The sequence below is a fragment of the Equus caballus genome, chromosome 22 (assembly GCF_041296265.1).
Source record: "Equus caballus isolate H_3958 breed thoroughbred chromosome 22, TB-T2T, whole genome shotgun sequence".
Lineage (NCBI taxonomy): Eukaryota > Metazoa > Chordata > Mammalia > Perissodactyla > Equidae > Equus > Equus caballus.
The window spans coordinates 37,032,584-37,046,566 of record NC_091705.1 but is presented as its reverse complement, the minus strand read 5'-3'; the positions used below and the strand labels follow the sequence as shown (position 1 = coordinate 37,046,566).

At 47.5% G+C, this 13,983-nt stretch overlaps 1 protein-coding gene across 50 annotated transcripts in view; it reads left to right on the top strand.

Annotated features, from left to right (window-relative positions):
* Nucleotides 1-13,983, top strand: part of ZMYND8 (zinc finger MYND-type containing 8) — a 116,713-nt gene that overhangs the window by 56,106 nt on the left and 46,624 nt on the right. For all 50 annotated transcript variants that reach the window (XM_070247906.1, XM_070247913.1, XM_070247878.1 and 47 more), the window contains 3 exons: nt 696-773; nt 1,827-1,942; nt 7,810-8,291. In XM_070247906.1, coding sequence (XP_070104007.1) covers nt 696-773; nt 1,827-1,942; nt 7,810-8,291 — 676 coding nt within the window. The remainder of the gene's footprint in view (nt 1-695; nt 774-1,826; nt 1,943-7,809; nt 8,292-13,983) is intronic.

Here is a 13,983-nt window from a genome sequence, read left to right as displayed (position 1 = left end):
TGTCAGCGGAAACAAAGTAGGGCAACGTGGTATTAACTAACTGCTCTGGGCCATGTGACTAGAGGCGCATCGAAGTTGAGTGTGGCAAGCAGGGGCCAGTGTGGCTGGAAGAGGTTGGGGAGCTCCGACAGGTGGGCTGAGGCCAGACTGCACAAGGCCTTGAAGGAGCTGGTCAGGAGTTTAGATGTCATTGTTATTTCTCAACCTTGGCACTACTGACATTCGTAGGCAGAAAATTCTTTGCTGCACGGACTGTCCTTGTACATCATAGATAGATTCCAGTTGCCACTCTCCCTGCTCCGAGTTGTGATAACCAAAAATATCTCCAGACATTGCCCAGTGTTCCCGGAGAAGTTGCACTGCCCTCGTGGAGAACCACTGGTGTAGGGTGGTTAGAGACGCCTTATCCAGACGAGATGAGATCCGTTTGTGGAAGAGGCCTCTGGCTGCTGTGTCTGTGTGGGGCACGCACCACAGTGGAGCTGGGAGACTTGGTCCAGAGAGGCATGGTGGCGGCTTGGGCTAGGTGGAGGCAGTGGGGTTGGTGAGAAGTGGCTGGATTAATCTCCAAGCTGTTCCCTGCTGTGGGACTTAGTTTAGCTGAGCTTATCTGCCAATGTCATCGTGCATTTCTTGAGGGCCTGCAGAGGTACGGTCCCTGGGATGGTACATTCTAACGTATTTTTCCTTTACAGATGAATGAAATCGAAGTATGTCCAGAGTGTTATCTAGCTGCTTGCCAAAAACGAGATAACTGGTTTTGTGAGCCTTGTGTAAGTTGGATTTCCTTTCTTTCCTTCATTTTCTGAACTCTGCCTTGGCTGACGACTTGACACCTTTCTCCAGGTGGCTTATTTGATGAAACTTTGGACGAAGTTTTTAAATAATTTTTCACTGATAAAGTGATGGCAGAGTGAAAGCAGTGCGGGTAGGATAGACCTCTGCGGCTGAGTTCCTGTGCCAGAGGTACCATCGTGATCTCCCGGGCTCGTTAGCCCCGGCAGACTCCGGGATGCAGAGTAAAAGGGGGCACATCAGAGAGGGGATGCACCAAGGACGTGCAGATAACGAGACGAGTGTTAAATGAGTGTGTCATTTACAAATTGTGTTGAGTCGATTTTCGGAGGTCGGATATAGCTCCCTGGATTAACTCCATGGTTTCCCCAAACCATGGTTCTTGGGGGCAACGGGGCGTGTGTGCCAAATATCACCCTGGTTTCTCCCACGGATCTGCATTTTCCAAACTGGTGTTCTGCAGAGAAGTGTGTTGTGAGGCTGGGCTAGTGTGTGTGTTGGGGAGAATGGGGGTGGGATTGGAACGTATTGGGGGCAAGATTGGGCAAGTAAAGGTGAGACTCAAAACATAGTTTATGTCTCTTCCTGCCTTTGGAGATTAACGCTTGAATAGTTAAGGCTCTGAGGAGACCTCGGTAAAGAATAAAGGTGGCTAATAGTGCCCCTTCTTTGCTACATACAATGCGTGTGTAATCCTCCAACTTAACAGAGGGTGTAGGTCTTAACTGTCTCCGGGTTGCCTACAAAGGTGACTTTCTTGTTCATGGCTACCCAGGGAATACGGGACAGCCAGGATCCGTGCCTGGCTTTGTCTCGGGTGCTCCATGTAACCCCATTCCCAGCCTTGCCCGAGCTTACAGGCCACACATCTTCTAGGGAACGCCACTTAGGAAGGCCCTGCTTGAAGCTGTTCTCTATCCATTTGTGGCCTGTGTCACCTCTGCCTTGCTTTGTCCCTGCACACCGAGCTTTATGTGTGTATCCGGCTGTCAAATATGTACAAACTCTGGATTTTGTTTTTCTTTTCCTAGAGCAATCCACATCCTTTGGTTTGGGCAAAACTGAAGGGGTTTCCATTCTGGCCTGCAAAAGCTCTGAGGGACAAAGATGGGCAGGTCGATGCCCGTTTCTTCGGACAACATGACAGGTGGGAGTTAAAAACAGGCTTCAGACGTGTGGCTTTAACTGAACCTTTGATGCTGTCACTGGGTACGAGATGGGGTGGAGGGTATTGCTATTATTTTGTTTATTGTCATGATACCAACCAGTGATTTTGTAATTTAAAACTATTTTCCTGTGCTGTGTGCAGCCTGATAATGCGTCGGCTTCAGGTTTTTCAGGTATGTTAGAAAAGAATCTCGCTTTCGTGGTTTTGTTGATGAAACCAGCCTCGGAATAGGTTCCATGGCTATTTTAAGTGCTGCTGTTCCTTTTTTTGGTTTTCTGGAGTAAATTAAACCGCCACGCAAATTGCTTTTCAAAAATAATGCTTTCCGGGATCAGAAGTGTTTTCCCAGATTGCCGGTGAATGAATCTCCTATCATTGTGCTGGGTTCCCTCCTGTTCCCTTTTCTCTGAAGCTAAAATGGGAAATTATAAGGGGTTGCTGTTTTGACAGCTGCCAGCCCTCCCTCGCAGCCTTTCTGCCCTCCCCTTTTCCTCGTTCACAGCCAGGTGAATTATTCCAGTTAATGTGGTTCCTTTTCTGTAGCCCCGTGTACCTGAGAACCACAGGTCAACGGAGATGAGCGGTAGTTAATATCTTACTTCCTTTTTCACGAGTTACATTGTGATTAAATGAGGCAAAACATCTTTGAAGCCCTACCAAGCAAGCAGTTTGAGAAAGTGTTAGTTTGTAGAGGAGAATATTTAAAAGACATTCTAAAAATTACACACACCCAGAGAATATACAGAAAATACAGTTTATAATTCTAGGGTTTCTTTTGAGGAAGATTAGCCCTGAGCTAATATCTGCTGCCAATCCTCCTCTTTTTGCTGAGGAAGACTGGCTCTGAGCTAACATCCATGCCCATCTTCCTCTACTTTATATGTGGGACACCTGCCACAGCATGGCTTGACAAGCCGTGCCATGTCTGCACCTGGGATCTGAACTGGCAAACCCCGGGCCACTGAAGTGCAATGTGCTCACTTGGCCTCTGTGCCACTGGGCTGGCCCCACAGTTTATAATTCTAAACACCAGAAGCTGAAATATTGCTCTCTCTGTTAAATTTTGCTTGTCATCTTTCAAATCAAGAAGAGAGTGAATTCCAAAGGAATCTGCCAGATCATTTGCCAGGAATCCTGGCACCCCATCCATCGTCAGGAGACATAATGGAAATTAGCTGAGATGGTCCTGGGTTCAATAGGAATTTTTACGCTTTATTTGATTTTGACCACTTTTGTTGGAATTCTCTCCAAAAGTCATTTATTCATTCATTCAAAGAAATATGTATTTGGTGCCTGCTGGGTGCCAGGCCGTGTGCTAGATGCTGGCGACACAGGAGCAAGCAGGCAGATGCTGCCCCTGCCTGTCGGAAGGCTGACATCTTAGTAGGGAAGAAAGATTAAATACAAGGAAACAAGCAGGCAAGCTGATCTTGGGTCAGGAGGTGACAGTGGGGCCGAGTGAAGATGTGGGTAGAGGGACCAGGGAGAGCAGAGATCGGGCAGGGGAGGGCCAAGGCCCGGCATGCTCCGGAAAAGCCCAGTGTGGTTTGAACAGGAACAGGGAGGAGAGAGTGGTGAGAGATGGGGTCAGGAGGCTGGGCAGGACCCAGATCGCAGGGGCTGTGCTCAGGAGGCTGGCTTTTATTTGAAGAGCAGGAGGAATTGGTGGCAGGTTGTACATTTTCCTGCCTCTTCGTTAGAGCACGGCCGTGTTAACCATCTCGATGATTCGGGATTGTTTTTATTCTATAGTGTCACACTGCAGATATACGTAGGATGCGGGTGGCTGGGGGCAGGCAGTGCTTGCCTCGTCACCAGCTGTTCCCCGACCCTCAGTCTTTGATTTTGCTCTCTCAGCTGTGCCCACTCTGCACCGACCTCGTCCTCCCACCTGACTGACAGCCACTGGGGGTGGCTGAGGGGGTACGCGCTTTGCTGGCCTTGGTTCCAGAGGCTGTTTCCCCTGAACGTGCAGGTGTAGTTTGGTTCTGGTTGCGAGCCGTCGTGGAAGCTGGACCCCCTTGTGTTTTGAAAAAGACAGCAGCATAAGTCTCCTGCCCAGGAGATTTTCCTAACCCCCGTTGGTGTCTTCTGTCCCCTTGCAGGCAATGTGCCAAGCTGTTGGGCTCATCTTGGGGGAGGGCTGCTCGTCGGGGGAAATTGTTAAGAATGTGCCCCAGTGGCCGAGGAAACCTACCTTGGAGTTGTAGGAATGGGGCAGGCGGTCACTGACAGCTGTTTCGGAAGCCACTCCCAATAGGAGAAGCGTCCCTCCCTCCCTGGAGATGTTCTTAAAGCGGAATGGGCCAGGTTTGTTGACAACCTGCTCTGAATCAGACCCGGGAATGTGACGCAGAGATTTACAGGGAGGCTGTGGGAGGTGCAATACGCTGTCCCTTTCTCCGGGACTCGCTTCTGGGTCGTAGAGCCAGAAGTCGAGCCTGGATGTGTGTAAGCGAAATAGGTCAGGACGGCAGAGTGAGAAATACCACAGACCATCCCATGTTCGTTGTCAAGTTCATAAATACTGGAGAGAGCCTGGGGAGGCCCTTGCACAAGTCAAGGCATGTTCTAAAGAGTCTCGTCACGTGCTTTTGTGCTTTGAAAGATTTTGCTTTTTTGAAGCTTTATTTTGCTCACGCACATAAATAAAAAATGTGGAAAATGTTTTGCTAAATGCCTGCAGAGCTAAAAAAGAAGTAGCTTTAATTGAGTGCCTGCCATCCAGCGGGTCCTGTTTTAAGGGCTTTTGGTAGAAGCTGCTTTTATACCCATTTTACTGCTAAGAAAACTGAAGCCCAGTACTAGGAAGGAGCTCAGCTGCGTGATTCTGTGGCCTCCTGACACTGTCCCCCAGAGGATTTATATTATAAAGCCAATCTGATTTCCCTGTAAGTATTTTCTGGGCCCGCTTTAAGGAAGAGGAACACTTTTCCTGAAATCTCTCACCAGGCAACTTGGTTGAAGACGCTTGAGAACCTGGGAGGAAGCAGTGGAGGATGCCAGACAAGTGTGTAGGGGAAAGGTGCTCGCAGCAGTGCCTGGCCGACCAGCTCCTGCTGGTGCCAAGACTCGCTTCGGTGCATTTCATTTGCCCCCCTTGGCGACCCTCCAGGTTGGGGCCCATCCTCCATTTCACCGATGACAGGGCTGAGGCTGGCTCAGGAAGGGGGGAGTCACTTCTTGGGGGAGCCAGGGGACCCTGACAGCTCCTCAGAGCCGCCCTGTCTAGTCTGGGCTCCTGCCTACCCAGTCGTGACCCGCGGAGTCTCCCCTGAGGGCGCTTGGCTCCTGTTCAGCCCTGTTCCCTCTGGCTGCAGATGTGAGGGCTCAGGTCTCTGCAGAATGACAGCAGCAAGTCGGAGTGGAGGAGAGGCGGAATTTCCAGCACTCGGAGAGAGCAGCCAGGTTTTTGAGGGTGTTTGGTTTTACTTTGTGTCATAGTCTAGTGTCACCAAGAGTTGCAGCCAGCCAGCCCGTGCCCTGAATTCTGCCCCGTGGCCCCACCTTATTTCTCCTGGGTCATTTTCTCTTAAAAATAGGAATGAAATGCCAATTGTTAAAATGTAAACATAATATAGGAAGTCCGTGTTTTCTGCTGTTCTTTATAACGTTGGAAGACTTGGTGGCGTTGGGTCCAGATTCCTCCCTGGGCACTTTTGATAGCGCCCGCGTCGACAGTGCTTGGAGCAGAGTGGCCGTGAGTTCTCTGCTTCCCCACAGTCCGCTTTGCTCCCTGATCCTTTATACTGGGCTTGAGTTGACAGTCTGTGAAGTCCAGAAGGTGTCCTTGGGAAAGCTCCTTCCCACCAGATTCCCAGCTGCAAACTGGGTTGCAGCCGCGGGATCGCATGTGATGAGGCTGCGTCCTGGATGTCCTGTGTCTGCTCCGCCCTCACCCGTGGTGGTTGGTTGTGTTCTCATCTCCTGCCTGCAGTTGCTCAGGTCGCTAATTCCAGAAAAGCAGCCACTGGTGTCTTTGCTCTCATGGGTTTCTGGCAAGCACGCTGGGACGTGGGGTATGGAAGGCAGGAAGACGGAACCAGCCTGCATTGGGAGGTGCAGGGCATACCCCACTGCCAAAGGCCTGTCTGGATATTTTCCATGTGAATGATCTCGCCTTCAAACCACGCGCCTCCTTTTAGAGTTATGGGTTTCCAACGTTTCCTTCTAGTCCCATGTAGAATCCCAATTTGAAAAGAGAAAAGTTGGGGCCGGCCTAGTGGCGCAGTAGTTAAATTCACACATTCCGCTTCAGCGGCCCGGGGTTTGCGGTTCAGATCCCGGCTGCGGACATGGCACCGAGTGGCAAGCCATGCTGTGGTAGGCCTCTCACATATAAAGTAGAGGAAGATGGTCACAGATGTTAGCTCAGGGCCAGTCTTCCTCAGCAAAATAAAAGAGGAAGATTGGTGGCAGATGTTAGCTCAGGGCTGGTCTTCCTCAAAAAAAAAAAAAGAAGAATGAAAAGAGAAAAGCTCTTCATGTCTAGCGCAGAAGAATGAGATTTGGGGGACTAATTCTCTTTTTGGAGGGGTGGTCTAGGGTGCACTGTTTTTTCTTAGTCTCTACCAACCCAAAGCCAAAGGAGATTTGTTTTTTTTTAATGAATTAAATGAGTATTTTAATTTGTTAAATTCTATTGAATTTAATTTAGTTGAATTCATTAAAGTCTATTGAAACTTTTAATGTTTTAGCTAAGCTTGTTGTCCATGTTCTGTCCCTGTGACAGAACGTGCCCATTACGTGTTAATGGTTAATCATTTATTGACCATTCAGACCGTCATTTTTTTTTTTTAACAAATCAAATTTTTTTTTTTTTAAAGATTTTATTTTTCCTTTTTCTCCCCAAAGCCCCCCAGTACATAGTTGTATATTCTTTGCTGTGGGTCCTTCTAGTTGTGGCATGTGGGACGCTGCCTCAGCGTGGTTTGATGAGCAGTGCCATGTCCGCGCCCAGGATTCGAACCAACGAAACACTGGGCCGCCTGCAGCGGAGCGCGCTAACTTAACCACTCGGCCTCGGGGCCAGCCCCCAGACCAAGTCATTTTTAAAAAATGGAATATGTATTTAAGAATCTTGGTAAACATAACTAGGCTAGTTTGGTTTGCATTAAGGAAAAAACAATTTTGGAAACAACCTACATATTTGTAGACAGGGGAATAGGTAAGGAATGTGTGCTGTGTACATATAGTGGAATAGTGTTCAGTCTTAAAAAGTGTGTGGCAACATGGATGAATCTTGAGGATGTTATACTGAGTGAAATAAGCCAGTCACAGAAAGACAAATACTGTGTGATTCTGCTCATACGAGATGGCGTCTAAAATAGTCATATTCATAGGAGGAGGAAATGAGGAATTAACTAATCAACGGGCATAAAGTTTCAGTTAAACAAAATGAGTACGTTCTAGATCTGCTCGACAGCCTTGTACCTGTAGAGTCAACAATAACGCATTGCACATTTAAACATGTGTTATGAGGGTAGAGCTCATGTTAAGTTGTTCTTACCACAATAAATTTTTTTTTTTTTGGTGAGGAAGATTGGCCCTGAGGGAACACCTCTTGCCAGTCTTTCTCTTTTTGCTTGAGGAAGATTGTTGCTGAGCTCACATGTGTGCCAATCCTCTTCTGTTTTATGTGGGATGCCACCAAGATGTGGCTTGACAAGCAGTGCATGGGTTTGCGCCTAGGATCCGAACCTGTGAACCCCAGGCCACCGAAGCGGAGCATGTGAATGAACTTAACCACTATGCCAGCAGGCTGGCCCCAAAATTTAAAAAAAAAAAAAAAAGGAATCTTGGAAAGGACCAAAGTTGACTTAAACTCTCTCTTTTTGTATTCTTAGGGCCTGGGTTCCAATAAATAATTGCTACCTCATGTCTAAAGAAATTCCTTTTTCTGTGAAAAAGACTAAAAGCATCTTCAACAGTGCAATGCAGGAGATGGAGGTTTATGTGGAGAACATTCGAAGGAAGTTTGGGGTTTTTAATTACTCTCCATTCAGGACACCCTACACGCCCAACAGCCAGTACCAGATGCTGCTCGACCCCACCAACCCCAGCGCTGGCGCCGCCAAGATTGACAAACAGGAAAAGGTCAAGCTCAACTTTGACATGACGGCGTCCCCCAAGATCCTCATGAGCAAGCCCATGCTGAGCGGGGGCACGGGCCGCAGGATCTCCTTGTCGGACATGCCTCGCTCCCCCATGAGCACAAACTCTTCTGTGCACACGGGCTCCGACGTGGAGCAGGATGCGGAGAAGAAGGCCACTTCCAGCCACTTCAGTGCGAGTGAGGAGTCCATGGACTTCCTGGACAAGAGCACAGGTCAGCCCCGGGCGGGCGAGGGTGGAGGAGGCCCCTGGGACGCGGGGTTCCCATTGGTGCCACATCTGTTGGGTCCTGGCTGGCGAGCATCACAGAAGCAAAGGGAGATGCAGGGGCTTTTGTTCCGGTGGGGCACATTCAAATTTTCAGCGAGTAACCCAATGGGATTCTTGGTGTTAGGGACCAAAAACTGAGAAAAGTGGTCCCCCAAGGCCAACGGGAGGTCATGCTTAGCAGTGGGCAGAGTTTATTTCCAAACCGTTTAGAACCCAACAATTTCCTGTAACAGTTTTTTCTTTCTCAGGAATTTTATTTTAGTTGAAACATTATTTTTCTGTCAAAACTGTACATTCATGTTACTTAATGCTTAAATAGGAGAGCAACACGTGAGGGAAACAGTCTCTCCCTAGAGCAGTCTCCCTTCTTAAAGGTCACCCTGTTTGACAAGCGTGTTGCATTTTGAGACTTGCCGTGGGAGAGAGGTGAAGAGCGAGGATGTCGGTCTCCAGTCCCAGCCCAGCCGTTCCGGCCGTGTGGCTTAGGCAAGCTCCTTAACCGCTTGGTGCCTCAGTTTCTCTGACATGACATAATCATAGGACCTGCCTCATAGGTTCTTGTAGGGATCAACACACCATGGGTTTAGAGCGGTGCCTGAAATAAAGCTGCAAAAATGTCAGCTACTACGTTCTGTCTTATGATGGTTGCTGGTCAGATGCCTGCACGGATCAGAGAGCTGATGCAAATGAGGGATGCAGGCGAGTGTAAGAAAGCAGTGCTGACTTAAATTGAATTCTTTCTGCCCCAACAGAATTTGGTTGCATGTTAGACACTTAAGAACTTTACTCCTTCTACAAGGAAATGGGTTTACGCTCATTTCCTGAAACACGGCCTTCACTGTTGGTTCTTTGTTGTTCTGCCTTTGAGAGTCACAGAGGAGCTTGCGCACACACGAAACGTGATGATAAAGGCGTCCGACTCTCAGCTCTGGGCTGGGGAGACTGTCGAGGGGCCAGCGACTGGTGGGCCGTGGGGCTGCTGCTCCATTTCGGGGGCTTCAGCCCGTGTTCACTGTGCAGCGCTGTGGACTCATGGTTTTCAGATCTTAACATTTTTCCGAGAGATGGGAAATCTGCATTTTTATATAAAATCTCCAGTTATTCAATGTCTGCTCAAAATGTCAGAATATTTTCTTGAATGAATAAAGCATCTCTGTAGGTTGAACCACCAGTTGTTGTTTTTGTTTTTTTGGTGAGGAAGATTGGCCCTGAGCTAACATCTGTTGCCAATCTTCCTCTTTTTGCTTGAGAAAGATTGGCCCTGAGCTAACGTCTGCGGTAGTCTGCCTCTATTTTCTAAGTGGGATGCCACCACAGTGTGGTTTGATGAGCCACAGGTAGGTGCACGCCTGGGATCTGAACCCGTGAACCTGGAGCTGCCGAAGTGGAGGGCGCAAATTCAACCACTACGCCACTGGGCTGGCCCCTGAACCACCAGTTTTAGACTTCTGGCCAAAGCGTTGACCTTGGAGAGCCTTTCAGACTCCCTCTGTCCTTCCCATCCTCCCTCCGTTCCTCGCTCCTTCCCTTCTTCACATAAGAACTCTTTGAGGAGCAGGCGGCAGTGCTTTAAGAGACCGTCAGTGCCCCCGGAAGACAAAACGATGGGAACTTGGTTAGTTGTGAACTCAAAGAATCCCGCGCGTTTTGATTGTGCCGGTTCTTGTTTCCGGTTGGTTGGTTAGTTTCAGGAACTAGTTGTAGCTGCTCCCAAATGGCTGTCGGTGGGTAAGGAGAGTGAAGTGCCCGTGGCTCTTGGTTCTTCAGAGGAAAGGCCGCCGTCTCCTTCTCCAGGGTGATCACAGCCGCGTGGGTCCTGGCTCCTCACAGTCGCGTTTTAGAGCTTTCTTCTGGGATGACCGTAACTTGTAACTTGTGTTGACATCGTTTCGGGAAAAAAAAACCCCCTTTTGTCCCTTGGTTTCTGACTTCAAAGCTTACTTTGATTCCATGACATGGTTCCATTTAAGCCGAGTTAACAAAGCCTGGGGTGTAGTCACACAGATTCCTTGGCCAGTCAGTTCCGTGGAGGATGCACTTGCGAGAAAGTGGCAGCGATGGCAGGAATCGCTGTGGCCTCAGCTTTCATCGCTGTGATTTTTGCCAATTCTAGTACCACCTACCTTATCACATTCTTAGATGTTAAATCTGCAACTTAGCTTTATCCTAAGCTAAATAAAATGTCAGCTCATGTGTTGAAATAGTTTGTTGTGTTTTTTCCAATATACGTGGAATTAATACATAACTTATAAAACGTGTGGGTCTGTGAACCCCTGTTGGTTTTCTTGCACCATATTTCAGGAAGTAGTTTCATAGGAATATGAGAACACATGAAATGTGTTTAATTAAGCTTCTCTCTTCCCTCGGGAGGTACAGAGGTTGAAGTAATGTCAGAATTCCTGACAAAATCCCTTATCATTTGAGTGGCTTTTTAGGTTACAAGTTAGATCCCCCATTTCAGTAGACTTTAATGTCTTCCCAAAATATAATCCTTTTGCCTGTATGTGCTGGGGTCATTTTGCTAATCGTGAGTTAGATGTCCGATGGGTAGTATAGGAAGAGAGGGTGATATTCAAAATTATTTTAATCTTACACATGGCCCTTTTTCTGTAAGGAGCCAGATAGTAAATATTCTAGTTTTGTGGGTCTCTGTCACAACTGTGCAGGTGTTCCACACTGTTGTCATTGTTACTAAAGCATATTGCCATGGGCAGCATGTGGCTGACTCTGAAATTTGAATTTCACATAATTTGTTTATTTCCTGAACTGTTCATTTTATTTTCAACTATTTAAAAATGGGAAATACCCTTCTTAGCTTGCAGGCATGCCAGAACAAGGGTTATGCCAGACTTGGCTCATAGGTTGGTTTGCTAACCTGTATTATAGGCTAGGAGTTAGAAGAAACGCCAAGTCAGCCTCCCCATTTTACAGAAGGCAAGTTGAGGACCCTGTGAAGATGTGGGGAGGGGCCCGTGTCCCCAGAGCAGCCAGAACCTGAATCTGGACCTGTTTTCTTTCACTGCACCCTACTGCCCTCTGCTGTTAGCAGTGATCATAGCATTTAGTGGAATATTTATTGAAATTTAGTATAATAATAATATTCTCTCCCCACAATCAGGGAGAGTATAATTGGGATGAGATTGTATGAGAAAAGATCATCATAGGATGGGAAAACCTTGTTAGTGTGAGCAATGAAAATTTTGTAGCCAGCAACATGAAACTACAAGTTGAAATAGGTAAGTTGTTGAATAAAACTTTTATGAGAGTTTAGAAACTTTCCTTTGGGGATCGAGAGCTCGGAATCATGGGTCTATGGTCCTTGGAACTGGAGTTAGCTTTCTGAGAAGCACTGTTCTCAGCCAGAAGCCTTTCGCTTGTGGTGCCCTGGAACCCTGTCATCTTCATGGTCAGAGTGGTTATGTGCTCAGTGATGTTACTCTTTGCTCCTGTGTCCAGACCTCCTGGCCGGAATTGATGCCTTTGCCCATTTTGGCTTTCGGGATCCTGATTTAAGTTATTAATGTATGTTGGGGTGAGACCCCTGAGGCCTGCATTTCACCCCCCCTCCCCCCCGAGCTAATGATCCTCTGGTCTTATGGCTCCGTGTGGGTTACTGTTTAAGGAGAGGGGAAAACGCTTTTGTATACTCCCTTTTTGCTGTGAAACCAACACGGATGTGTCGTAAAATAATTGTTAATTACAAAAACCACCTCCCACAGTCAGCTCTTAGATGCCGTTTCCAGGACTTCCGTGCTGGTTTATACGTCATACCCTCCAGCTGAAACCCAGCCACTTCCGAGGTCAGGCAGATACGGGAATGAGCGAGGTTGGGAAGTGGGAGGGACGGGAGTGACCTAGAGCAGAAGTGCGCTCCTCCTCATGACCGATTGCACATGGGCGTGTGCCCGTGTGCATAACACTTCCCAAAGCAGTGCTTACTCACCCTTTACGTGATGCACTGAGCGAGACAAGTGTGCCTTTTCTGAAGGGCACTGGGGGCCTTTTCCTCCTGCTGGTTCGAACCACATGGGAATGTGGGCTCAGTATTGCCAGATTTCTGGTAGTTCAGGAGAGGTCTCAAATATTTTTTTAAAATGCCAACTACCCCAACGTTTACTTATTGGCTCAAATTAAAAAAAAAAAAATCTAGGGACCTGCCCAGTGGCGCAGCGGTTAAGTTCGCACGTTCTGCTTCTCAGCGGCCTGGGTTCGCCAGTTCGGATCCTGGGTGTGGACATGGCACCACTTGGCAAAAAGCCATGCTGTGGCAGGCATCCCACGTATAGGGTAGAGGAAGGTGGGCATGGATGTTAGCTCAGGGCCAGTCTTCCTCAGCAAAAAGAGGAGGATTGGCAGCAGATGTTAGCTCAGGGTTAATCTTCCTTCAAAAAAAAAACCCAGCTATATATTGCATCAAATGCATCTATGAACTACTTGGTTCATGTCTGGTGTAGACTCTAGGTTTTTTGTGGGATTTTTTTGCTGAGGAAGATTTGCCCTGAGCTGACACCCATTGCCAATCTTCCTCTTTTTTTTTTTTTTTTTTTTGCTTTAGGAAGTTTAGCCCTGAGCTAATATCTGTGCCAGTCTTCCTCTATTTTGTATGCAGCGTGCTGCCACAGCATGGCTGATGAGTGGTGTGGGTCCACACCTGGGATCTGAGCCCCTTAAGCGGAGGGTGCTGGACTTAACCACTACGCCATGGGGTGGGCCCCTCCAGGGTTATCTTTTTTAACTTAGCCTTGTGTTCTGGATACTTTTCCATGTTAATAAAAACCCTTCAAAACAGCATTGCCGTCCTGTCGTCGACCCTCCAGCGATTCTCCACTCTGTAGCTCACCTGTGTGGGCCACCAAGCAGTGAGCAAGACGCAGCCCTTTGAACGTATAGGTGGTTTCCGAGATTTTATAAGTGGAGGAAATTTAGCACGAATCATTAACTCCTCCACCCCAGCCCACCCTGAGTACTGTGTGTGGAGGGAAGGGTGTTTTTTCTGATTTAATTCCTAGATGTGTTTCATGTGGTCAGAATGGCACTTAGCACCGGCTAGGATTTTGTAAATGTAGTTAAATAAATGATGGGTTTTAGCCCACACTTGTGCATTGTACATCAGAGTATAAAATCTGATTAAATTATTTGTGACTTCAAAGGCAATTAGTTCTTCCTTTGGGCAAGATTTATGGCTTTCTAAAAGGATTGGCATCTGTTTCAAAGCTTAATTGAAACTAGCATTTCTAAATGTCTTTTTGCTTTTGAAAATGTCTGGAGTGATTTAAAACAGGGTTTCTCAATCTCAGCACTGTTGACATTTTTGGCTAATAATTCTCTGCGGTGAGGCCGTCCTGTGCCCTGGAGGAGGTTTAGCAGCATCCCTGGCCTCCACCCACTAGATGCCAGTGGCACTCCTGCCCACAATTATGACAGCCAAAAATGTCTCCAGACCTTGCCACGTGTCCCCTGGGGGGCATAGTTACCCCCCAGTTCCCATTGAGAACCATCGACTTAAGGTGTTATGCTTTTGAATTTTAGCACTGATAACAAAATTCTGTTTGCTTAACATTCATCTTTGAAGCTCTTCAATATTTAATTTTGTATCTTTTTTCTTTTCTTTTTTTTTTTGAGGAAGATTAGCCTTG